Source organism: Wyeomyia smithii, chromosome 3, assembly GCF_029784165.1.
Source record: "Wyeomyia smithii strain HCP4-BCI-WySm-NY-G18 chromosome 3, ASM2978416v1, whole genome shotgun sequence".
Taxonomy (NCBI): Eukaryota; Metazoa; Arthropoda; class Insecta; order Diptera; family Culicidae; genus Wyeomyia; species Wyeomyia smithii.
The window spans coordinates 176,882,459-176,909,165 of record NC_073696.1 but is presented as its reverse complement, the minus strand read 5'-3'; the positions used below and the strand labels follow the sequence as shown (position 1 = coordinate 176,909,165).

General features: G+C 37.9%; 2 protein-coding genes across 3 annotated transcripts in view; one reads left to right on the top strand and one right to left on the bottom strand.

Annotated features, from left to right (window-relative positions):
- LOC129729839 (neurobeachin-like protein 1) overlaps positions 1-25,934 on the bottom strand; it is a 108,003-nt gene extending 82,069 nt beyond the window's left edge. The window contains exons 1-11 of one of the 2 annotated variants that reach the window (XM_055688681.1): positions 25,735-25,934; positions 25,442-25,639; positions 25,011-25,181; positions 24,678-24,953; positions 24,485-24,565; positions 23,692-23,841; positions 23,361-23,633; positions 22,982-23,304; positions 22,163-22,850; positions 20,857-22,101; positions 18,740-20,617 (exon numbers count right to left, since the gene is read on the bottom strand). In XM_055688681.1, the coding sequence (XP_055544656.1) occupies positions 18,740-20,617; positions 20,857-22,101; positions 22,163-22,850; positions 22,982-23,304; positions 23,361-23,633; positions 23,692-23,841; positions 24,485-24,565; positions 24,678-24,953; positions 25,011-25,181; positions 25,442-25,639; positions 25,735-25,785 (5,334 nt within the window). In that variant the 5' untranslated portion in view covers positions 25,786-25,934. The remainder of the gene's footprint in view (positions 1-18,739; positions 20,618-20,856; positions 22,102-22,162; positions 22,851-22,981; positions 23,305-23,360; positions 23,634-23,691; positions 23,842-24,484; positions 24,566-24,677; positions 24,954-25,010; positions 25,182-25,441; positions 25,640-25,734) is intronic. The other variant, XM_055688682.1, reaches the window with a different exon arrangement.
- Positions 252-17,834, top strand: LOC129729840 (uncharacterized). Its single transcript, XM_055688684.1, has 2 exons — positions 252-838; positions 15,799-17,834. The coding sequence occupies exons 1-2, from the start codon at positions 812-814 to the stop codon at positions 17,734-17,736; spliced, it is 1,965 nt and encodes a 654-aa protein (XP_055544659.1). The 5' UTR covers positions 252-811; the 3' UTR covers positions 17,737-17,834.
- Positions 25,935-26,707: the final 773 nt, after the last annotated feature.

Below are 26,707 nucleotides of genomic sequence, written 5' to 3'. Positions count from 1 at the left end.
CGAGAAAAACCAGATTTTCGCGCTCCTATATCCGAACGGAACTACTTTTGCACAGTTCCTATGCCTTGACGGCACGAGATACAAAAAGTCATATAAGACCTGATATGTTATGTTGTCTCAACTCTCTCGCAAGCCTAGAGAAATGGCATTTCTCTCGCAGAAAGAGGTGCGAATTCACTTATGGTATCTTCAGCCCAACCACAATTGTGGGACGTTAGGCAGGTCTAGGCAACCGAAGATCAACGATCATACCTACCGTGAACAATCAAGTTTGAACAAACTGAAATTTTATAAAAGAAGATCTTCAGTGTCTTGGAAGACTAGTCTGTTGAAGAAAGTGGCAACGGTATCTTCTCGCGAGCCCCGAAGATTGTAGCATAAATTCAGTTGATTACCATTTCTCCTCATTAGGCTCCAAAGCGCTGCTGCACTACGATTTCATACAGTGACGACGGCAACCGTTTAAATGCGCGAGAAACCGGGTGTGCGAGAACAAGTTTGTGAACTTAAAACTTTGGCGAAACTTAAGTGAAAGAATCATAAAATATAATATGGACAACTCGCAATGACTAACAGCATTTTACGACAGGATAAAAATGATATCCAGCGCCGTAGAAGTTCAATGTAAACGGCAAACGCATACGAAGCAATTATTTCATTACAACTAACAACCTGGGTAATCAGTCAGCGAGCAGGTGTTAAACTGGGCACGAAAAGAGAAATGATTCAAACGGTTTGAACTTGATCCACGGTGTCTAATGGGCAAGAAAAATTGAACCAAGTAACACATAATTAGTAAACATTGGCAGCTATGGATTATCGGCATCTAACGTTCACGGTAAATATCGAAACGGATGGCGGATTGTGTGAGGCGAAATGAGCCAAGCAACATATTTATTCACCATTAGAGTAGAGTAGAGTGAGAGGTCCATCAGTTATTTTGTGAACAGACGCCTATTAAAGGGAGAAAAATCCAAAACGTGCGAAATGTGCATAATCATGAATGAATTAGTTAAACATATGATCAACAAATTGATTTACACCGGTGCCTTGATACTGATAATAATGATAACGAACTTTGTCAATCCCACCCGGATTCGACAATCCAATCCGGATTTCAAAAAATCGTGCGAAAATAGACCATATGTGTTTGTATATTTGGGCTCGGTTCCTTCTAGTGAAACGATAAATTTTTCACCGTTTTCTTGATATAATACGATCTTGTTTTTGCAAGGTACTTTGCTAAAATAGTTCTGCCACAGGAGTTGAATTTAACTTGAGACACTTAACGAACAAATTTAATAAGTTCCTGGAGCAAAATATGGCACTGCAGGATTGGAAGCAAGTGAAAGCGATCGCCATTTAAAAACCGGGAGAACCAGTTTCTGATTATAATACATAGAGGCCGATAGCAAGGTTGTTCTGTATCCGGAAATTACGCAAACAGCAGATGGCATCAGCGTTCTTTGACAATCGAAGGCTTTTCTAGTTCCGGTTTTATTTAAATATGATAGCGAACTAGTAACGCTGGTCTTCCCCAGGGCTCAGGTTTAATCCACTCTATAGTTTTCATGCAAATGGCATTGACGAATGAGTTCTGAATGCAACTATTTTTCCTAGAAAATAAAAATCATGGTATTCCAAATCTTGGTAGCCAACGCAAATACTACGACTTGTACCAAACATGTCAAGGCAGATCAAAATGCAACATGAGAAGCGCCAATTTATTAAACAACACGTTTGCGTTGTAACCAGGGAAATCAGATGTGCAGATTTGTCAGCAAAATGCAGATTTTTATTGATTCGCAGATATTTGCAGACTTTCAATAGTTTCCGGAGATTTTTGTCGGAGTTTCTTCATATTTACGCAGATTTTCTCAAAATGTGTGCAGATTTTAGCAGACTTTTGCCTGTGTGAGCGAAATTTTTTCGAATTACGGATAGATTTTTTTCAGATTTTAAGCACAGATTTTTCCGGTTTTTCGAGCAGTCGCAGACATTTTTCAAAAACATCTGGCATCTCTGGTTGTAACCATACATCACTCAAATTTACCGTTGTAACCATAAATCACTCAAATTTATCAGCTATATCTTACAGTATTTTCTATTTCTGGTAGGTTTATGCACAGATTACATTGAAGGACAAAAAAAACAGCAACAATTTTAAAATTTGTTGTAAAACAATTTAAATGTTTCAACGAATAAAATAATTTATTGTGAATGATTTAATTTTTTCTCGATTACGAATTAGACATTAATTTAAGCTGAAACGCTACTGATTAAAATGACCGTCGATCTCATAACACTGCGTGTAGCAGGAGATTTATTCACACGCGAGAGACAAGATTCAAAACGGTTATAAAATGCACGGCTTTGTTTTGATTCTGCTAGGCTGCGGAAGAACCAGGTGAGATGTCCCGTAATAAGGCTGAGAAAACCGACCGTTATTTCTGGAAAAAGGATGTTTATTGAATTTTATTCTGCCTTGACGAGTACCTATGTAATACCAAATTCTTTTAACCGTTTCACCCCTAGTTTCTGTACATGGGACTCCAATTGATAAAACATCAATTGCGGCAATGTCTCCTATAAGCTCGATAATCGATAATTCAGTATACCTTAGGGCTGTGGTTCCCAACCTTTTTGGTTTCGCGACCCCTTTTACTGAGTACAAAGAGCTCCACGGCCCCTTTGTAAAGCATGAAGAGCTTCGCGGCCCTTCAAAATGATTTCAGTTACAAGTTTTGTAATACGAGGCTGTATTTCCCCTCTTATATTGTGCTGCACGTCTGATTTGTTCAATGCCTTGGTCTTGATTTGCAGAAGGGTTGAACATCCGTTCTCATAGTGGTATATAAAAGGAAACTTTAACCCCCTCTCGCCCCTTAGCCGGCTGCGGACCCCCGGTTGGGAACCACTGCCTTAGGGATTAACAAGAAGAAATGCCTACGAGCCATTACGTCTTTGTTACGCATAATCGCAGTTCTTCTGAGGCTCTCCAATCGATGAAAGATAGAAAGCATTCTTAGTATACAAGAAAATTTTCATGTTACCTTAGTATGGGTCTCTTTCCATTGTTAAAATCAACACGTTGTTTGGTAATGCGCTGAATTCCGTGTCGCCAGTTCCCTTTCTCTGGATACCTTTAAAACCCAACTAATTGAGATGGTTCTATTTGTTCCAGGCTCAGCGGAACATAACATAATTAGGGCTTTTCAACAACCATCAAAGCTGTCATTTAACAATGCTTGCTCTAGTTTTAAACTTAAGTTTAGATTGCAGTAGATAAAGTCAAAAAAATACTGTGTCCAAAATTTACTTGAAATATATGCAAGATTATTTTTTATTTTATTTAAAATATTTACAAAAGATTCAAAAAAGTGATGTACTTTTCACCTCCAACGAAAATTAAGAAAAAACACCTCCGACTGATGAAAAGACCCACTTAAACCATTGCATTGCATCGTGACGTGTCAAATAAAAGTTTTGTGGATAGAAACTCTCGGTTATTATAATACGAGACGGAATCAAAAATGCTTCATCAGTAAAACCGAAAAAGAAAAAAAAACATCTTGACCTTAAATTTAGAAGCGTGTTTGCCGATATAAGAGTTCTTCATCCTAACTCACAATCGTATGAGCAGAAAAACTCTTGAACATCACATCTTCAAGAGGATCATTTGTAAATTTAACGTATAACAAACTTTTACTCATTCATCACTGCCATATTATGAATGCTTTATTACATAACATTGTTATGGATGGTCGTGATAAATTACCAGCATTTGCAGGGAACGCCTCTGTACAGTGTACACGCAACTTTTGATTATGTTGTAGGCAGAATTCATAGATTAAAGAGGATGCACATTTTTTCACACATAAATGTGCCCTTCAAGCGGAATCAACGAGATCAATTGACATTCGAAATTCCCTCATGTTTCTCTGGGTGGTAATTACACGGAGTTGAAAAGAAGAACAACCTCTTTGAAAATTATACCCTTATGGCATATTGAAAATCGAAAGCCAACCGAAGCATGTTTCCATACATGCGCCAAACCAGTTTTCCTTTACAACTACAGCTAGTAGTAGACAGAGAGCGGAGGTCCAGCTTCGCCGCGCTTGACTAGACGTCGTGTCGTGAATGGTGAAAGAAAAACTGGCAAAGAATGAGAAAAAGTAAAACTTATTCATCGCCTTTTCGCCTATCGTTTAATTGCTATAATATGGGCGATACACCTAGCTGGAGGTGACTTTGGCGCTATGACCGTTCTTTGAAGCTGTACGGTGCGACACGAACACGGTAGGTCACCTCGCCAATCTAATGCACTCTAAACACCGCACACTGTTTCTAGAGCTGCAAAAACTGATCGAAATTATTTTGGCCCAAAAAATGATTTAAAGCAAAGTTGTTCCAATAATTTTCCTCCATTTTATAGAAGTGGCAATTTTGTGATTAATCTATTTTAAAATAAGAAAAGTTTGAAATTTTACTTTTCTTATTTTCGCATATAAAAGTCTATTTGGTCGGTAAACTTGTGGTGTAGACTAATTATTTATTTCACCGGAAGCAAGGAAGCGGCTTTTTCGAGTTATTATTCTGTCATCCAATGAGACGGAATCATTTTTAAAAGCGCAGGAGAGGGAGGACAATGGGTGACGTTACAGTGGCACATTTTATAAGAAATAACTTTGCCGAAGACAACATACTTCCAGCGTTGCAAATCGAGCAATGAGCAAAACCTTCCTTCTCCTTTCTGCTTGAGAACGAGACATATGCTACGCTTCTCAAGTCTTCTGCACACATGCTTTGGAGATACTCTTTCTTCTTCATGCATAGCAGCAAGCACGCACCGACACGAACAAACTCTTTCGTATTGCTACTCAGCTACCGTCTGCCGGGGTGAGATTAAGCCACGGGGGTGAGATTGAGCCAAAACGGGAATTGTTTGTATGTAAAATTACTTGAGTTTTCCAAAACCTAATACCTCAAATTCAATACTTTATGAAACATGACATATTTATTCACAACTTTAAATGGAATATAGATAATATCAGTGAACTGTTTCGCTTAAAGAATGTTTCAAAGTACAGGGTGAAAAACATGCGCAAATAACGTTATCCAAAAATGCCCTAGGAAAACCAACGCGATCAAGAATTCACATCAACTTACTGCTCAGTTGGTACGTTAGGATGTCGTTTCCAATGTGTTGGGGAAATATTTTGCATTGAACCTGTGCCGGCTCAGAAAATAATGTTTCTCCAAACTGTACACTTTTCGATCCCTTTTGGGGTGAGATTGTGCCAAGCTATATTGAACAGCACAGTGTGCGAAATTCACATTCACGACAAAATTATATAAGTATACACCAAAACACTTGCATTGTTTACATAGGGTATGTTTTTTTTTCCACAGTATAAGGTATGTTGTCTAGCTATGGTATTCTTTGAAATAATGACTAAAAGCTTGAGAAGCTTACTGTTCTCAATTGTTAGATGGAAAATTTCAATGATTGATATTACTTATGGAATGTAACAAAATTTGGTACACCATTTCTATATAAACTGATGACTTTTAAAGAGAAGAAGGAGGATTGTGGGCAGTGATGGAAACGAAACGAATATGATGCAATCGTCGTTTATTCATCATGTGTGCACTTTACGAAGAGTACAGGCCGCGACTAAACTCGAATCCTCTCAACCCATAATGAAATGATGATAGGGTGCATAGGTTTCTGGGAGAAAACAAACACATGATTAGACTACATCAGCTCTGAGAAGCGATTCGATCGTTGCGTTTGTCTCTCCATAGGCCGGTAGTTACGGGAAGAAAGGATAGCAACAGGAGAAAATCGTGTCGCCTGAACAGCAGCAGAGGTGGGGTGCGGTGAGAGGGAATGTGTGGGGGAAGGAACTACTTCGGCAGCGGTTGAGTTTAAGCGAAAGTAGGAGAGCATACACTGTCATTTTCTTTCTTTTTCTGACAAAAAATCATATTCATGAGTCAAAAGAATAAGGATATAACAAGTTCTGATAGCTCTCTGTAACAGAGACGAATAACTTCATATACCGAGTTGTGCACATTGAGAACCACGTATTGTGGTGTACACTAATGAATCGAAATATATCGTAAAGAGGAAAGCAAAAAGAGTGCACCAGCACCGATACTTTGTTTTTCGCATACTGACGACGATGTCAACGCATCCTGAGCTTGTTTTATATGTATTCATTAATCGCTAGAGGTGATTTTTTTCCTTCGCTGTTTCCAGAGGTTTTGAGATCTCCAATGGAATATACAGTTGTCAATGACACATAATAATTGAAACGAAAAGTCCTCTTAAACTTCATGTCCTAACGTTTTCCCTTTTTAGGATACCTGGAGACGCCACTATGTGTATAGAGACTGTCTATAAGCCACGTTCTTATAACTAATTACTCTATGCATCAATTTGATCCAGCCATACATTTTTCTATAATTCATATGAAACATAGTTTCTGATCAACCCCCTAAAGCCCCTTAATAGTCCACGTTGTTTATGGTCGTCCGTATACTTACTGTTTTATCATGTTAGTCATGTGGATTATTCATAGACACACTACTGTTCATTTAACAGGTATTAAATTCAACTTTTTGTTTTTGGCACAATCTCACCCCATAGAAGGGGTGAGATTGAGCCAAAGTTCATGTATTTTTAGCAAAATTATAGTTTATTGTAACTCAACCATATTTGTTGTAGTTGTTAACAAAACATTCTAGAATGCATTGGTGTATTTTGGATCGACTCCTTTGCTTAAATGTGTGCGTTACAAGCTTGAGAACAAAAAAGCAAAATTTTTTGGCACAATCTCACCCCGGATGACGGTACCGTAAAAGAGTACGCGAGTTTCTGCTAGTGAGTAGGAGTACTCGACTAAAATTGCTTGACTATGAGGAGTGCTTGAAAAACTGTGCTCGAAAACGAAAATGCTTTCTTTCCGACATGCACCTACAGCCGACAGTGCAGGGCTAGTAGCGAACTTGGAGTAAAATAATAGTGACTTTAGTGACTTTATTCATTAAAATAGTGACCAAATAGAGACTAAATAGTGACCAAATAGTAACCAAAAAATAAACAAAAGAGGGTTTTAAAATTTATTGTTGAACCATATATGAATTAAATTTTATCTGAAATTTATGTCTTTAGAACATAGGATGTGCAATGTTTTGTTCTCGTAGAAAAAAAAATCACAAGAAGGTTGTATGCAAAGCCACGACCGCAAGGTTGAAGTAGAATACTTTTACAAGAAAGATAACCTGGCTGCTTGCGTGTCAGTCATTTTTTATAGTAAATAAACGTTGACCGTTCATTGGCAGTATTGTAATTTCTTTTTGTCTGATGTTTTGAATGAAGTTCATTGGATATTTTTAAATTTTGTGGAAATGAGAAGTTGAAGTGCTGCCGAATTGTAATATGCACATTTAATACGACATCATTAAACGGGAACGGAACAAAGGCTACGGTTATGCAGAACGCGAATGCTGGCGCGATGCGATTCGCCTTACCGTGGTGAAATGTACAGCTCTTCTTAAGGCGAAGTAGAGCTATACATTTCAACAGATTTCGTCTTGCCGAATCGCATCGCGCCGTTATTTGCGTTCTGCATGACCGTAGCCAAACACTAAGCGACGCAAACACGTAATAATAGTCAGAGTATGCATGTAGATGAAGATAATTACCTTTGGATTATAGCGCAAAACGAGAAAATATTAACTCTTCAAATAATCATTCGTGTTCTTCAAATTTCAGTTGTTCAATTTAATATCCGATGAAATGTTTGTTTATTATCTGATGAAGCTCTTATATAGGCCAAATGATGCATTCCCAATTTACTAGGTCCATAACTCTGCCGACCGTGCTTGGGAAAGCGCGGTATAACGACCAATCAGAGGTCGAATTTTGTGTTTTGACAAGGCTTAAGAGTTTTCAATAGTACAATAGTTCGAATGATAAAATTGCAATTTCATGCATTTGGTAGGAATCTTAGAAGATTTTCTAATCGATTGCTGCAAAAACGAAGGAAATCCATCGAAAACTAACCGATTTATTAGCATTTGAAATTTTTCTCACTTTTTTCAGTTTTAGATTTTCATTTTACATCCCTATGTAGCCGAACTTCCTGAGAGAAGTATTCTAATTCAAAATTAAATCTTCATTAATTCATTTGTTGTCCTTATATGGATAATTGTTCAATTTATCATAGGATGTAGTGTTTATCTTACATTTCTGTGTTACCAAATTTTACCTTTACATCGGCCTCAGGGAAGTACCGGCTGCATCTGCATCTACCGCTGAGGCTGTCACTATACTGCTATTGGTACCAAAAGCTATTAACTCTTCAAATAAGTGTGTTATTTGTTCTCAAAAGAACAATTGTTCAATTCAAAATCGGATTTACGCAATCGCATCTCTGTAATATTACCGACAATAACATTCTTCTGAACAAACTGATACAACTTTCCCATTAGGCCTCTGCCATAATAGACGCGAAAAGCGACGCGAACCGATTCGCTCAGCTGTAGGTTAATGTACAGCCATCAGTAGAGCTGTACATCAACCTACGGCCGAGCGAATCGGTTCGCGCCGCTTTTCGCGTCTACTATGGCAGAGGCCTTAGAGAAAGTTGCTGGCTGATGTATTCACTTCATGCAAGCCTGCTGCTGATGCTTCCCGCTACCACACTGAAACAGCATTTTAGTGAAGGGAGTGTCGTTGCATCAGCTGACCCTGCTACTATCGATGCTGATATACCCGCTGCAACAGCTACGCTATGCATAGCCATGCCACAGTTGTGGCCGCTATACGCTGGCCCAACTGCTGAGCACCTGCAACGCTATCCGTAGCCATGCCACAGTTGTGGCCGCCATTGGTATCCGCTGTACCTGCATCTGCTGGCCCTGCTGCTATCGATGGTGAGATCCGCTGAAACTGCTACGCTTATTCGCAGCCATGCCACAGTTGTGGCCGCTATCCGCTATCGATGGTACCCACTGCTCGCTCCCGCTGCTGCTAAGGGAGTACTGCTGTCGTCGCTGTTCAGAACTACTATGAGCGGCTTCGACTAAAACAGGCTCTTATATAGGGATGAAAATAGGAATGAATTATTTTTCGTACGTGGTGGAATGATATAACTTGAAAAATATGTGTGACTTCATTCTGGCTCAGAGCGATCATTTGATAAGCTCCACCTCTTTTTTCAGTTTCTAAAGTTTTTCCTCAGTTTCGTAGCACGGATGCACAAAAATGATTTCTTGTGAACATTCTGTCGAGCCGGACCGATAGCACTCTCATTGAAGCAACAAAATAACATGTTTTGTGTCGTGTTGTGCAGCTTGGTTGAAGAAAATGTTCCCGTCCCCATGTCGCATGTAAGCAGATTATTGCGTTTAGTAGACAGTAGATAGTATATCCAGCGAATAAACACCGATGGTGCTCTCACACACGCAACGGTTTTAACCCGTATTTTATTGCGGTTTGTAACATCAAGCGATTTCGTTTGCTCGCTGTTGCGTGTTGCATCATGTGACAACTTGGCAGCTTGGAGACGACGAAATTCTGTTTACGCTGATTGATTGAATCGACTTCATATTAGCTCTGCATAGTCGAACTAACTGCTTTTGTGAATGCGTACTAACAGGGCAGTTTATTATTCAATGTCGGTTATGCTGATCGCAGCGTTTGCGCTGCCCCTACAGTGGGGAGTTTACTAAATAAAGTAAAAATTAGACAACTACAACAGAATTCGACTGCATCCCGCACAGGATGTGTTGATGCCAGAAAATTATTAACCTTCAATTATTTTTTTATTTGCCTTCAAAAAAGCATTTTGCTGTTCAAAATCGGTTGCTAATTACAACTTTGAGCTGCCCTATCATTGGGGGAATTAAGATACACGGACAACATGCACTGTGGAAGCTATTTCACATTCAGTAAATTAGACGGGTGCGACAAATTTAAATTGCTAGGATGCAACACAGAATACTTGCTTGCGTTGACAAAAATTATTAACTTTCAATGACTTGTTTATTTGCCTTCAAAAAGGCATTTCGATTTCCAAATTGGATTTCCTGATGGCAATCTTCATGCTGCCCCAACACGGGGGGAATAAAGGCTGTCTGGCGACACACGCTGAGAAAAACCGCGCTGCTCCTGAGACGTGGTGACCAACCACAGGGCTAGTGCTGCTGCTAAAGAAGGACGACTGCTGTTGTCGCTGTACACACGCTGAGAAAAACCGCGCTGCTCCTGAGACGTGGTGACCAACCACAGAGCTAGTGCTGCTGCTAAGGAAGGACGACTGCTGTTGTCGCTGTCTAGAACTATAATGAGCGGCTCCGGCTGAAACAGGCTCTTATATAGGCCAAATAGCATGTTTTCAATTGCAAGGTATATGATCCTGTCGACCGTGCTTGGGAAGCAAGCATATAACGACCAATCAGAGGTCGAATTTTTCGTTTTGACAAGGCTTGACTATTTTCAATAGTACAATAGTGTGAATAATAAAATTACAATTATCTTATTTTGGGAAGAATCTTAGAAGATTTTCCAATCTATTGCTGCACGAACGAAGGAAATCCATCGAATACTAACCGATTTATTAGCATTTGAAATTGGACATATTTTTCACTTTTTTCGGTTTTAGATTTTCATTTCACATCCCTATGTAGCCGAACTTCCTGAGAGAAGTATTCTACTTCAAAAGTCGAAGTAAAATCTGTATCATAATTTCACATTGAAATGGTTGTAATAACACCTTGTTCAATATATTCGAATACAAGTTTTCGAGTTATAAGTGTTAATGAACGTACATAAAAGAATGTATGCACTCTCGAATACGCATTGGTGTGTTGGTGGTCTGTCAGTTGTATTTAGTTCCTGATGTGCGATGTAACAAATCCGGAAAGTCGTAGTAAAACGATTTTTGGTCAGTGACTGCCCTTGCACAATATTCAAACATCTCAAATCGTGTGAAGCTAGGCGAGATTTCGTTTATTAAACCATCGAAAAATAAAGGAGACATTCTCTTTGGGGGACTGTTGAAAATTCTGTCGGCCACGATCTGCAAGGATGCCGCAAGTCGTAAAATTGTGACTGTTATGAGGAAGCGTGTCCGGCGTTGTTGATAACGTTCAGTTTGTAATTCCCACCCATCTGAGTATATCTATTGAATCGGTCCACAACATTTTGGCCGATTCTTTCAGAAAAAGAGGCTCGATAGAGTGAAAATGATACTTTCACAGCTCGCTGTTCGCGAGTTTATTGTTTCTGATGAGAAACTATTTGTCCTGGAGTGTGACTGGTTACACAAAACAATCAAATGTGGGCAGCAGCAAGAGACAACATTTCAGAGTTCTAAAGGAACGTTCCTCGATTGCAGAGTACAGCTTTAGTGATGGTCTCGGGAGCAATTTGCAAGCGAGTAAATTTCTCTGATTTTCATTTACAAAGACGCCGAGTTTTATGCTGTTTATCAAAAAACGGTACTTTTGGAAAAAAAAACGTTACCCCGTGTCTTCGAAAACTCTTCAGAGCTAATAACTATATGTTCCAGCAATCGGTGCATCAGCGCATACTGCGAACTTGACTCGATATAGGGACATTTTGAGGGACTTTTTGAATAGAAATTAATTGCCGTTAAGTTCACCTGATCTCAACTCAATAAACTTTTTTTTACAAAATCTCCAACTTGTAAAGCGGTTATCCAGAAAATCTGGGATGAAATCTGGGAATCCGTGCCGCCTGTGACAGCTTCGAAAAGCGTTTGGAGTTGGTTAAGCTAACTAAGGGAGGGGTTTTTCAAAATGTATTAAGAATAGCATTGTTCGTTCCGAAAATCTGCAAAAAAAATATTAAGCCTGTTTGTCCCATCAATGATTCTCCACGCATATTTAACCCACTTGACATTTTCTAATCAAATTCGTCCCACTAAACACTCGTTTGCTTGATCTGGAGCATGGGACAAATGTGCGTAGAACGGGTTATCATTATGAAATTTCGAAATAGTATCTGGTAAACACCGGTAACTTCGGATGATTGAAAGCAAAACCCTATGAATTGAGACCTAAACACGACTATGCACAATATAGGCTCGAATATTTTGAATCCACTTCAACCAGGAGGAACAGTTGATTTGAGACAAGCAAATCAAACTACAAACGTAATTTCCCGCACAACACTGATTAGAGACGCCAGTAGCTTGTAGAATAAACCTTTACAGTCCTTTGCAGACAATTCGTTCGTAACTATTCTGCACTGTTCACTTCAATGAGAAATTTTAAAACATTGCCTGGTATGAAGCTTCTATGATGGAAAAGTTAACAAAAATGCCTTACAAACCGAACTGTCCAAATATTCTGTGAATGAGAAGCAAGCTTTCTAAAGTATGTTGCAATACAACAATAGTTAATTTATTCATTTAAAGCTAAAAAAGTGACTTTAGTGACCATTTTGTCGTAAAATAGTGACTTTAGTGACTTTAGCGTAAATAGTGACTTTTTAGTGACTATACTCAAAATAGTGACAAAGTCACTAAAAAGTGACTCGCTACTAGCCCTAACAGTGGGGCAACGTGTACGATATCGGACTGCTTCGGTAAGTTTTTTACAGCAGTCTAATGCAAAATCAGCTGAATCGAACCGCTGCCGAAGTAGTTCGATACCCTATCATTTTTGTCCCTCTGCAACCATCGCAAAGCATCTTGAAACAATTGTCTTCGGTTGGTCGTTCTCGCGAGTTGGAGAGTAGGTACAGACGAGTACACACGAGAAGAGTAGACGGGAGTGTGTGCATATGATCTCGGGAGTAAATGTGAGCAAGAAAGAAAGCGAGAAAGAACTAGAAATAGCTTGAATGGAGAATTCTCTACTGCGTGAAAGCGGTGGCACCGGGAACCTCACATGAGATGTTGCATGCTGCTTACGAGCGAGACTAACAACACTGCATACTTCTATTTGCCTATTTAAATTGTGTATTTTGATATATCAAACAACATTGTAGAACATTGAAAAATTGATATATTAAAAAATATTATAAGGGTAATTTTATAGAAAACTTCACAAAAGTACGTTGAAATAGAAAAATGGAAGTATGGTTCTTCAGCAAAGTTGTTTTGCATAAAATGTACTACAACTTTGCCGAACAAGACGGAGAAAAATAAAATTCGTTTCTCACTTTTAGGTGAGTATGTCACAAAGTTACAACTTCTATAAAATGTTTAGTTACACATTTCATTTTTCTCGTAAAGTATCGAGTTTGAATATCATTTCGATGGAACTGATTTACCACTCAAAGAAAAAGTTCGCGACCTAGGCGTTACATTTGACCGACAACTTTCGTTCACAAATCATATTGACAATGTAGTTACAGACAGCTTGAAATTGTTTTGGACTACAGCATAATGTTAACATCGACATGTCACCTGCAATCTTAAAAAACAGACTAAGTTTATATTGAAGAGGACAACTGCATGAGTGTTGATTGATTGTATTTTTGTCTTTAATTTATTGTATTTTAATATCAAGTGTGGATAACGGGCCTAAAACCTATATATATATTCCAGAAGAAATAAATAAATAAATAAATAAATAAAATTAAGAATAATCAATGGAATAACTTTGCTGAAGACATTAAGGCTCTGAAATGATTTTTGGATCAAATTAATTTCGATCACATTTTGGCAGCTTTGGAAACAGTGTGCACCGGTGAGTGACTGTAAATGCAACGGATAGCGGCATTCGCAAAAAAAAAAATAATCTTATACAATTCCAAAATGTGTGTTTGTCGGGCGTGTTTTTAATCGTCGATGCTAGTCAGGGCTACCTAACCGATACTTATGGCAAAATGTGATCTACCACGATATACTATGAGCAACTTGTTTGCGATCGCTATACACTTTTTAGGGCGAAAGCAGTTATCATATAAACTAACTTTACTAAAGAGTAATTTTTATGTACAACATTATAACATTACAGCTACTTGAAGGTTGCATTAGGTTAGCCGTCAGTCGTTTGTTCTTATCGTCTTTTGAACATTGTTTTTTGAGAATCGGAATTTCAGCCTTGCAATTAAATTGCCTAATAACAGTTGTCTACAATGTCTATATTAGCCATGAACGAAAAATACATGACTATTAAGGGCAATTAAGGAGAAATATTTCATCGTATGTTGCTTGATGTGGGTAACAAGCCAACAAATAGGAGAAGAGTTTCCAGAATGCTCCTGATTACTTAAATTCTAGCGAAGAGTACTATACAATGATCACATGACTGATTTGTGGCATTAATTGGCTAACATATATACACACATACACACTCCTACGAACATACATACACATATACGCACACTTACGAACACGCATACACTGGGGTCTTTTTTAAGCAGTTGATTATACCGCGTTTAAAAATGAGATTAGATTTCCTTTTAACAGAGAAGTTTTTATGTTTATGTTGAATTAGATTTACTTATACCAAACTTATTTGATACCGCGTACAAAAAATCTTCCAAATCGCGTAAAAATAAAACGCATAACAATAACCCGCGTAAAAAAGACCTCAGTGTACACACAAACTAATATGCATTAATTGATTATTTCTTAACAGTGAACTGGCTCCTCTTTAGTGTAAACTTTTTTATTGAATTTCCTCAAATATTCAGAATTAAGCATATGAAAAAGATTTAAAGAAACTAAGATTAAAAGAGTCTCCAAATTGGGACATTTCTTTGGAATTGCACTCCTTCTCGCACAAACTACACCCCAAAACACATTAAATTTTTAATTTTTTCAAAAACTATATGCCTTAATTGTATAGATCTCGGTTTAAATACGACAATCTGATAGGTCTGAATTTTTCATGAGAACTTGAACTTTTTTTTCAAATTATATTTCATGCTCACTAAATAAAAGAAAATATTTTAACTAAAAAACATATCAGAAAAACATTCATAGTTCAGTATTAGAGCGTTAAGTATATGCATGACTTTTTAACCTGCGACCAGAAAAACACAATGATTACTAATCAACTAGTCAGAAACAATTAGAGTAAGGTCTGTACTCGAAAAAAATGCACCATTTTTATCCGTTTGTATATTTTTTTGTCTGTGGGTAAAAATCGATGAATAGTTGGGTATAACTAGTTTGGAGTGTATTATTTACATGTGCAAAATTTCATTGCAATCGGCTCAGTGGTTATAGAGATGTCATCTAAACAGGAAGAAAATCGCCGAGAATTTTGCGCGCCGTCATGGAAAATCCGACTGAGATGGATCGGAAGACAACTGGGAATTACCTATAGAACTCTGTCTCGAGTGGTAAAATCAATTAAGGAGTCCCAGATGCCCAAGCGACGGGCTGGAAGTGGAAAAAATCGCAACGCGGTTCTGAAGGCAAAGTGTTCGTTCAGCAAACCATGAAACAAGCTAGGCTTCCTGTATTCAAGGTCCGGAAGGCACCGAACTGGCGTGATCAACAAAACACGGCGACCAAATCCTGCGCAAGGAAGGTGTATCGAATCGAGTGGTTAACGAAACCGATGTGTGTGGTTATGGATTGCGAAACCTACATCAAGCCAAAGTTCGAAAATCGTTCAAAGAGTATAACAACGAGTTGGAGTTGAAGAAAGAATGGATGAAAGCTTATTTTTAATTTATAATTTATGTCTGGATTAACATGGATATACCAAGCAAGAAATTTTTTCTTTTTTTTTTTTTTTGACGTATGCAACCAAGGAATAATAAATCTGTTTTTTTTTTTTTCTTTGTCTTTCTAGATATTCTTGATATGTTCTACAATCGCAGTGGAAATTTCGAACCTTAGCGTGTTAGATTCATCAAACGATTACGATCTCACTAATACCGCGCAACCATTCACAAGCAACGATGACCTACCAAGGTTATACCGTCGGAAACGGCAGGATATCGAAATACATCGTGTAATCAAACGACGACCAAAATTACCACCACCGATTCCCCGTGGTCGAAAACCAAGACCGCCGAGGCGACCACCAAAGCCAAAAGTAAAGTATGGACCACCGAACGTTAATTTTCCTCCACTGTCGTATTACAGTCCACAAAACTTTGATGATACTTTTGGACCAGTTTTTGAAACATCATTTCCTGATCAGAATTCATTCGGTGAGCCGCCAGGTAGTTATAGAAACCCATTACAACCTTCACCAACATTCGGTTCACCTCCGTTCGCCTATGGTCATACTACAACCTCTTATCAAGGATCGACATTTGGAAAACCTAGTTTCGATAGTGGTAATTTCGAAGAATTCGGCAGGCCTACTAATTTGGATGGATATGATTTGCCCAAATTCCATAGTTCACCACCCAACTTTCCATTTAGTAAAATTCCCGGTTTCAATGGACAGAGTGCATCGTCCTCATTTAGTGTAAGTAGACAACCATCCTATCCACCAGCTTCATCATTCCCAGGAAGTGGATCATCCTCGTTCAGTAGCAGTAAACCGTCCTCCTTCCAAGAAACGTCATCATCATTCCTGGGAAGCGAATCCAATTTCAATTCTCAAAAGGGTCTATCGAGCTATACCTCACTAACCGAAGTGGAGGGTCCAAAACATCAGTTTCCTTTGGAAAGCTTCAATAAGGATCTGTATAAAACACCTTTAACGTCCTACGAGGTCCCATTGACATACACTAAACAACATTTATTCGAGCCCAATAGAAATTTGGAGTCTGCTTTCAAATCCCCACCAAAGAGCCATTTAAGTGGTGGCATTTCCTCAACACATAGCACTACCCACAGTTCTTCTGACGGCGAGGAAGATGATGATTTTCCTAGTCTACCGAGTCGCTACGAACAGGATCAATTTCACAACCCATCTAAGTCAAATCCAAACAAACCTTTGACCAGTACAATCCAAACTATTGCAGACAATGATCCGTTCACTAATGTGAACTCCTACTACGATGGGGAATCCGAATCGAAGAAAGTTTCAGTTAAAACTAAGAACAATCAAGAAGGATCAACCGACGGGACTCTTACACTGGATGAACTATACAATTCCTCAGCCAAACGTACTAAAGGTCGCCGCAGAAAGAAACCCAAACCTGTAATCCCTCCGGTGGGCCATAATTTGGATACAGATGATTTGCGTGACGCCTATGGAGCAAGTTCAGATTTCCACCAAGTTGCGATTGATGCGGATGAATTTCTAGAATTTGAACCACAAAAACAAGTGAAGCATTCTAAGCCTGTGGCGGTAGCAGCAACCCGAGATGAAGATAAATCTCCATCGATATTTGTCCTTCTTTCAGCCCAAAACAAGAACAAACCGAAAAATCACAGAAATTCGCCATCAAATCACAACTACCAAAAAGATTCGCAGTCGTTACCGGAGTCAGATTTTAAAGCCTTAGACCTCAACTATTTCAAATCAATTGAAACTCAGCCCAAACATACTCCATCCAATGCGGCCGATCAAGATGAAGTGAATATACTTTCAATTCAAAAATCCAAGTCTAAGAATTATTACGCAGGAACCAGTAATAAACCACGGTTTATGTTTACTGAATTTCCACTGACACGACGACGCACCGGAGGGTATTACAGAGCTAACTTAGACTACGAAATGTTAGACAAAGATGATGAAACCGACGACGTGGCGGAAAATGTTGCCAAATTATTCGGCGGAAGAATAACCAACAAAGACAAGACTACAAGTGATTCTGCAGATGAATAAGAATAGTCTGAAAAAAAATTGCAACATCTGTACAACTTAAATCATTTAATATTACAAATATTTATTATTGTTTTGTTTAATAAAATGAGTTATGAGTATGAGTCGAGTTTCATAACAACGAACGATTAGTACGCGTTCACCGAATGCCTACGTATATCACATTCATTCCATTCTCTTGTTCAATACATTGTTGAATTGTATTCCGATAAAAAAATTAAAATAAATATGACGAAACACTTTTCGGACTGACTAGAGAAAAAGTCATGCTCACTTAGTAAGAGAGTTATACTCGCTTTTGACAACAATCAAAAGTATAATCGCTTGCAACTGAAGACTGGACTTTTTTGAGTGTAAATGCAAGTCGAACGCGATAATAGGGCATGCCTTGCATTGAGAACAAGCACAAAAAACCTTATTTTAGTATTAGAAGTGTTTTGTATCCGTTGCAGTTCCTGTAGTTTAGAAAGAAGCGCTGATGTCATCTGCAGACTGTCGTAGTACAGTACATTTTATAATCAAAGTTATCAAGTACAAAGTTCCCCAACGCTACTGATGTATGTAACATTATGTCTTTCTTAGAAACGTTATTTTGATTGTAACTTGAATAATAGTTGAATAAATAATAGCTATTATAGTCAGCTGAGAAAAATGACACACAAATAAAAGTTGTAAATAGTTAAATGAGCAATAAGAAAGACTAATCACACGGCATTAAGGACGACGACCGACGATCGGTTAAAATCCCCAAACGAAGTTACATGGTTCTTTAAAAGTAAACAGGAAATTTAAGATTTGATGGAAAAAAATAAACATGGTTACAGCTTTCCAATAATGTAAGAAATAACATAAAACCTAAAGCTTCATTCTGGCACTCTCACTTCTAAAATCTAAAGTAACTTGGAAACCAAATTTAAAAAAACATTACAAGGTATAAAAACCCAAATTTCATGCATAACGCTGTTTCAAACAATGTCAATTATCAACTGAATATCAAAACACATACCTTTTTGTCAATAAAGCCGCTCCACTGCTTGCTGGTACAGTACACCTGAAAGTCTTGAAAGAAGACCGGTCCCGAGGATGTCGAAGGTAAGTCCGGAGCTCCAGCTGTTAATCCAATTATAAGGCGTGACTTTTCGAGCAATGCTTTTAACACAGGTATAAGAAACGAATATTGTTCTGAATTACCAACATCTATCGCACTACTAATTGACTGGTTTAGGCTATACAGGAGAAATCCTACTTCCGCTGGATCTTGATTCACACGATTTTGTAAAAGTGCATGCAGTTTTGCAGTGGCCATCGCAACAAGGCTTGAATTGGGATTATTAGAACACTTCAACAGTAAACCTAAACACAAATGCGACATTTCCGCCCAGTCATCTGAGCTACTCTGCTGAAACACCATAAGAATATCCAACAAAGATAACACTCCATCTAATAACTTCGTCGAACACTTTTTTGTATCGTCTTCATTTGGATCAAGTACTACCAAATCATACGCTAGTCGTAAAAGCTGAGCTGCATTTTGTTGATGTGTAACTGCTAGCTGCGCATTTTCACTTAAATCGATAAGCGCAGCTTGTACACCCATTTCTAAAATGCGTAATCTTAAACTTAAATGGGAACAGTATAATTCATTGTTCAGTGCTATCAGATTTATGCACGCCATCACTTGACCCCTTTCTTTCCACGAATCTCCAGTATTTTCAACGCCACGCCAAAGAATGGTGAACAAAATGTTAGAAACTAAATACACTAAGTTTTCTTCATCGCCATCATCCGTGTACTTCAGAGCCGGGTCCCCTATTCCGGTAACTACACTATCGATATCATCTGCACTTCTTGTTGAACGAGTATCATCCCTTGTTGACACAACCAACGAATCGTCGAGAGAAATATTTTCTTCGCTGCTGCTTGAAATTGAAAGCGAACTTTTCTTTCTGCTCGATGCTTCTTCGAAGCTTAGGGTCAAAGACTCCAAAGTATCTTGAATATCCGAGGTTTTCTGTCGGATTGCGGAGTATACTGACGTAATGGAAGATGTTATATTATCTTTTACCGCTTCCTGTACGGTATCTGCAAGTTCTTTAATCTCGTGTTCAATCGCAGTTGCTGCTTCCGTCATGAATGAATTAGCCTTTGAAATGTCAACATCCTTTAACTCCATTGTTTCGTCATCAAAGATGATTAAATCATTGGCCCCTCCGCCAGCAGAGGATTCACTTTCTCGTTCCACAAACTCTTCGATGTTGGTCAATATTTGTCCTTTTTCCTTTTCTTTCTCCGATAATGATCGATTTTCCACTGGTTTTTTTATGAGCAATCGCGCAATAGATTCTTGCCAACCCACTTGTCTAGCAATCATTTGTGGTGATTTTGATTTAGTAAACGTATGTGTCATCATACGTTTTGCGATTTCTAGTTTCAGCGATAAGCTCGCTAGGTTAGTGTGATAAATTAAACAAAGCGCTCCTGCGTAGCCCATTTCGGTATCCAGACAAAGATTCAGATCCAGTAAATTCAATATAACCTCTGGCTGCAAGTCGAATGGTATCATGAACGAGAACAGTCCAGGATACAGACTGTTGCATTCTATAGAACCGTCATACAGTCGGAGCGCTGCTTTGTGTTTGCTGGAAATTCGCTTTGTGTTTAACATGCTTCCAATAAATTTCAGCAAACGCGAGTGCACATTCAATCCAAAATTACGGTCTATGAAAAGAGTATACAGCGCTTCCGCCATGTGCGGTTCGTACATTAACAGAAAAATTTGATCTTTTGCGTGCTTGCTGTCGATGAGCGATGTTAACATTTCAAGGATTTCCACTACAACCGCTTCCACTTTCACTGCGGTCAGAAAAGTGAGCAGAGCAGAAATCTGGAAATAAAATAACTTATCATCAAGTGCGAACTGTGTAGTTTGAACTAGGCAAGCAAACGATGAATTTACACGAAAGTTCGATGAATATTTTACATATTTTAAATAGTACAGAAATTAACTTCAATTTTGTCCAACGAAGCCTAAGCTTTCAATTCAAAAGTCATGTTTAATATTATACGATTCAATTTTGAAAATTTCAATATCAGCTTATGGTTAGATTGTAATACGCTTCTTACCTCTTTTATATTGACCTCCTTCTGATAGTAGTAGCGGAGAATCCTTAGTAATGAATCACGCACCATTTTCGCATCTTGTGAAGGAAGGGTACACGTGGAACCAAAAAACTCCTGTATAACATCCAAAATGAATTGTGTCCCGAAATGTTTCCGAAAATACTTTCTGTCGTCCTTTATAATTGTACTAATGTACTGAACATGCCCTATGACGATTTGAAACTGTGCTCTGATCCATATGCGAAAATTAAAAACTAAATCTTTATACAAAACATGCAACAGTTCCATATTTGCAGATGGCATTTCATTTTGAACTGACTCGACTAAAAGCTGTATTGCCATCAGAACATTCACATCGAACAAATTCTCATTGCAGTTCTGCAACAGTTGGCTAATAATGGCAATGGCTTCGTTTTTAAGAATGTTTTCTTTGTTTAAGTCATTTCCGTGGATAAAATTTCTTATTAGGCATATGAAACAAGCAATTGGATTTTGGACAATTTTTGACTCTGTTAGTGAATTAGTTTGTAACATTTCCCAGTCTCCGAAATATTCGTCACAGATAGGAGAAGCTACTGGAGTTAGAGGAATTAGCTCATCTGATGTAAGCACATCTGAGGCTGGTAGATGGCTAATAGAATCCAAAATAGGGAGCAACGACATCATGCCTCCAACTCCGTTGATCGCCTGCTGCACTGATAAAATACGTGAAGTGCTAGCAACCACATGACCATTGTACTGATTTCCTGGTGCCAAATCTAAGCACAAACCGTCAAAACATGCTCGCGGTGAAAAACAAAACACAAATTTAGATGCCATATCGAATGACTCTATCATATCGTTAGCCAAAACACTAGCAATGCTGGGACCAACTTCAAATAAACTTCTCAAATTCACATTTGTTTCAGCCAACAGAACACTTCCTAGCTGACCCTTTAAACAAATTGCTTCTCCGAACACCAAATCTTGCATTCCAATCGGGTATGATTTTACACTCGGATCGAGCGATGAGTGCGATTGTCGTGCGGGAAGTGTGAAATAACTTGGCACTTGCGACACTAGCCCAGGAAAGAACGATCGGTCGATTAAGTTTGGGAACAACCCACCCTTTGGTTTTTCATCTTTTTCCATTGGCGGCGATGAACTTGGAGAAGGTACATTCATCCGTGCTGCATTCGACTGGTGCGATGTGTGCGCTGACTTGCGAACATTGTTGTACGGTGCACCAATGGCACAGTAGTGAAATAGCTGAAAGGCAACAAAAGAATCGTTAGTGATCCCTGTACATTCTACTAGAACACTATCTTACTTCAGCAAACGCTGGATATTTCATAGTTGATCCCAATTTTTGTACCCCGTCCAAATACACATTGATCTGATGATACGAGAATAATCTCTTTGGGGGGATTACACCGACGGTAATCGAGTGCCAACGACCGTCGAGTAAATGTGTTGACTGCACAGTAGCCGTGAAAAATTCTTTCCTGGTTATTACGCTGACCACAAAGTTACCATTTTTTTGAACAAAGAATTCATATCCGGTCCCATAATTGGTGGTCAAACTATATAAATGTCGTCGATAGTTTTGTAAGTTTATATTTTCGTCGTCATTGAAATGTTCAATATCCTTGTCCAATCTAATCCAAGCATGGAATACAAAACCGTGAGCTGTGTCCCATTTCCGTATTTCCGGAATAGTAATACCGTTCGTATTGCTCTGTATATCCAAATATTCTTCTGGGGTTGTACCCAACGATAGCCGATATTGCGAAACACGCAGAATAACCTCTAACAAATGTTTCCTGTATTCAAAATTCTCTTCTATTCTGAGTAGTCGAAGCATACTCTTTAATTCTGATGGATGAATGCTGTGTTTAGCGAGCTCCTCTATTAATTTCAACAAATTGATAGAACATTTAGCGGCAAGTCTATGCTTATTTTGAAGACAATAAACAACAATTTGCTTGATTGTACGTTGCTCACCAACAGCATGTTTGCTGTAACAAAATTAATCATGCTTAGAACAAAACATTAGTTTAACTAATCAAAATAACTGAAGAGAAATATTAATGTGTAAACAATTCTGTGATTCTGTTTTTGAACGTAACTAAAAAATAGTTTCAAATACCTTTGTAAATTTGCGGTGCACTTTTTCAGCAGCACATCACTAGTATAGATTTGCTCTGGTTCACTCATTTCCGATATCCACTCGATCAACTTACTGACTATCCGAGCATTCAAATTACGGTTATCACCTCCATCGAAAGCGAAATAAAGGCAATCGCAAACTAAGTCATGCGAGGGACGACCAAACTGCTTTAAACCATCGAATAAAATGTTAATATTATTAGTGTGCATCAGATTGTAATGCATCTTGTCAGAACTGCTACAAAGTTTGTGAAAGCTTCTTACTAGTGTCGAACCAAGTAACTGTTGATCAATATTCCAGGACTGTAAAATAGAGTGCTTACAATTACATTTCGTAACACATTTCCATTACTTTTTACCTTGACAAAATCTGGTATTTGAACCAACGTAAATAAGAACTTTGCCTCGAACATAGCATTGCAAAGCACGTGTTTGTTGACATATTCTGGTAAAAATCGTTCGATAGTTTCAATGATTGCACTAAGAGCACCTACATCAATGTAATTATTATCACTCTGCGCTAAATCGAAACTTTCCGCTGGTGACATTTTTTGTAAAAAGTGCTCGGTTTTTAACAGCGTTTGAATGGCTCCTACGAATAGTTGAAAGATTGTGAGTAGATCTATTTGACGCTAAAAATTGAAAACTATATTAGTAACCATGAATAAGGTGATTTGTATTTAAAGATACCTGTTCTGGACTAGATTTCTGTAATATAATAGCCATCATAGTGAAGCATTCAAGTACGATTTTGCGTAGACCAGGATCGCTCTCCCATTTAGAAATGATGTCCATTATTATAGTAACTGTTGCAGGGCTTATGGCACGTAATCCGTTGTGCTGTTTAGATTTAGAGGTGAAATAGTATTTGATGATTTAATTAAGAAATCAACTAAAGTTGACGTGTGAAAATTCAAACTGTAATGTATTGCTGCCGAACTAATATAGAACATTATTTTTGTGTTCTGGAAACCAAATGTAACGTGAATTTTCTCGTACATAAATCCTAATAGATGCATCTAACGGTTGCCTCAACTAATAAGGACATTTAATATCTTGCACTGTGATCACATATGTAGCTACTACACATATGTTACTGAACGAAAGTTACTCTAAGTATAAATGATGAAACATCTAATGCAAAACATATTTACAAAAAAGCAATAGCAGTAAGTAAAAATAACAAAATAGTGTTTATTTGGTACAGTTTTTTCGGAACAATTTTTAATATTGATTTGATACCAGAAAGAGTACCACAAAGCATGAATCATAGTGTCATTTAAGAATTTGATTGTTAGATCTACAAATAACATTTAGTTTAGGGTACAAATAGCATTAAATGATTTTCGGATTTTTTCTAGTTGCGTAAATGAGCAACAATAGAACAGAAAAGAGTTATGTCCAAAAAATTTACAACAAACATATATAGTTATTAGTAACATATGAGAATTATGAACAAACTACACATCCGTTAACAACTCACCACATTTTCTATTCCTTCACCGGTTGGATTGTTAAGATAGTAACAGTTAATATTTTGGACGACTACAGGTGCTAAAGCAACCTAAGAAATTGAATAATTGAAAGCATAGTCACTTAGGTGTTCCCTGTGTGATACTTGAATGACAACAAATTTTTATCTTGACCAAAACATCTCCACCACCTTGAATTCTCACCTGCGATCCCGAAATCACGGCACCTAATATATGAAACATATTTTTTCCTATCTCTGGGTGGTAACAGACATTCTTCAACTGGAAGCTATCGTAGAGAAATGGCACAATCTCAGCGTGTAAGGGAGAAATTTTGCAGTTCAGTTTTGTGTAATCTGCTATCTCACCCCGAAGAAAATTCCTCCATGTGAAGTACGGATCATATAGCGCTTCAAGAAGGTTACTAAAACTTTTGATAAACTCTTGCTGAGCGGTTTTTAGATTAGTTTGTGAACTTAACTAAAATGAAAGGTTGTTTAAATTAAAATTTTGACTCGAGCATAACAATTAGCTTGCCTTATTAATAATAGAATTCGATATTGCCACGCAACTTGAAATATAGCTGGATTTTATAATTGTTATAATGTTGTCAAAGTGCCGGCTAATTATTGTCAAACATTGAACAAGTAATCTAATTTCCATCAGTGTCTCAGCTTCTTGCTCATCTTTCGATTTATCACTTAAAGCCTGAAATGAGTTCGATACGTGAAGCAGTCAATATTTTTTTACAATTCTTCAACAATTTGTAACAGGGTCATTTACAATGTGGTGACATTAACATAGGTTTTTAAACGATTGTCACTATACACATCTACGATGACTCACACGTCAAATGTTTTCTTATGGTTCTTATCATTTCCGTTTCGCTTACACAGTAATGTTGCAGGAAAATAATCCTTCGTTACGCAACCATCCTCCAGAATTAAAATGATTTGTCAAGTACTCACCTTCTCAAACCTATCCCTCGCTATTATCAAGAATTTTTCTATTGCGGGCAGTAACTCATCCGGTAACCGATTCAGGTGTGGCCCGGAATCCGGTGAAATCGTTGCCCAGTTAGGAACATCATCAAAGTTAAGCGAAAGCTGGTTCTGCCAGATGCTGACAAACCCTTGAACGAATTGCCGGAAATATATTTCTTCATTCTATTGAGGAAAAAATGTATTAGATATATTCAATAGGTAATAGTCAAAACTAGTGACACATAAGTAACTAGGTATAATCAGAAAAGGCAAAATACCTTTGTGGTATACTGCACCCATAAATTGTAGATATCTTTTTTCGAATCCATTATGTAGCCGGTGTACTTCTATGCACAGTTTACAAAATTTACATCGTTGCTTTTACTAATTTCTTACAATTTTTTTTAAGATTTGCAGCAATACTTCCAAACTAAACAGTTCTGATGACAATATGAAGTTGTTCTTATCCCATAGCAAAACATTACAATCAAGACCGGAAAATGCAGGTATGTAATGGTAATGATAGTATAGCAATAATAATAGCAATGATAATTGTGCAGCAGTCAAGTTCATCAGCTTCACGTTGCGTCTTGAGGGATATGGAACAATTTTTCATGCTTACCCATAATAAAACCATATCGAAAAGGTTCCATAACACAAATGGTACAATTTTCAATAATATTTGCATACAGTTAAAATGGAAATCCCATATTTACGCGTGCACTTCAACCAAGTGGCTGCGCTCGGATAAACAGACCAAAGTAGTTAGTTTGTAGGTATCAGGCTTGCGTAAAAAATCATCCTCGTACCTTGTTTTGACATTATTGAACGAAATAGGCAAATTTGATGTTCGTAATAACAGTTGAATATTGCATTGCATCAACGAAGTAAATATCCAGCTTTCCACGAGCGGTAATGGCGGACAGTGCACGCAGCTAATTTTGACGTTTTCTGTAGGTCAGAGAATATTCAATCGCAGTAACGGAGTAGAAAATATAACAACGTCGTAACGTAGCCTGGCAACACATCTGTTCAACTGAAGAACCACAAATGAGACAAAATCTCTTTATTTTCAGTATCGACATCTAGCGGTGGAGAGAACGCATTTTACACTCGAAATTTTATTACGCTTACACTGAAAGAAAACGACACGACATTATAAAGTGTTTTGCACTTGAATTCGCCCTACTGGCCAAAACATATAGAATTCATGTGCGAAACATTTAGAATTATTCATCGTGCAACACCTCA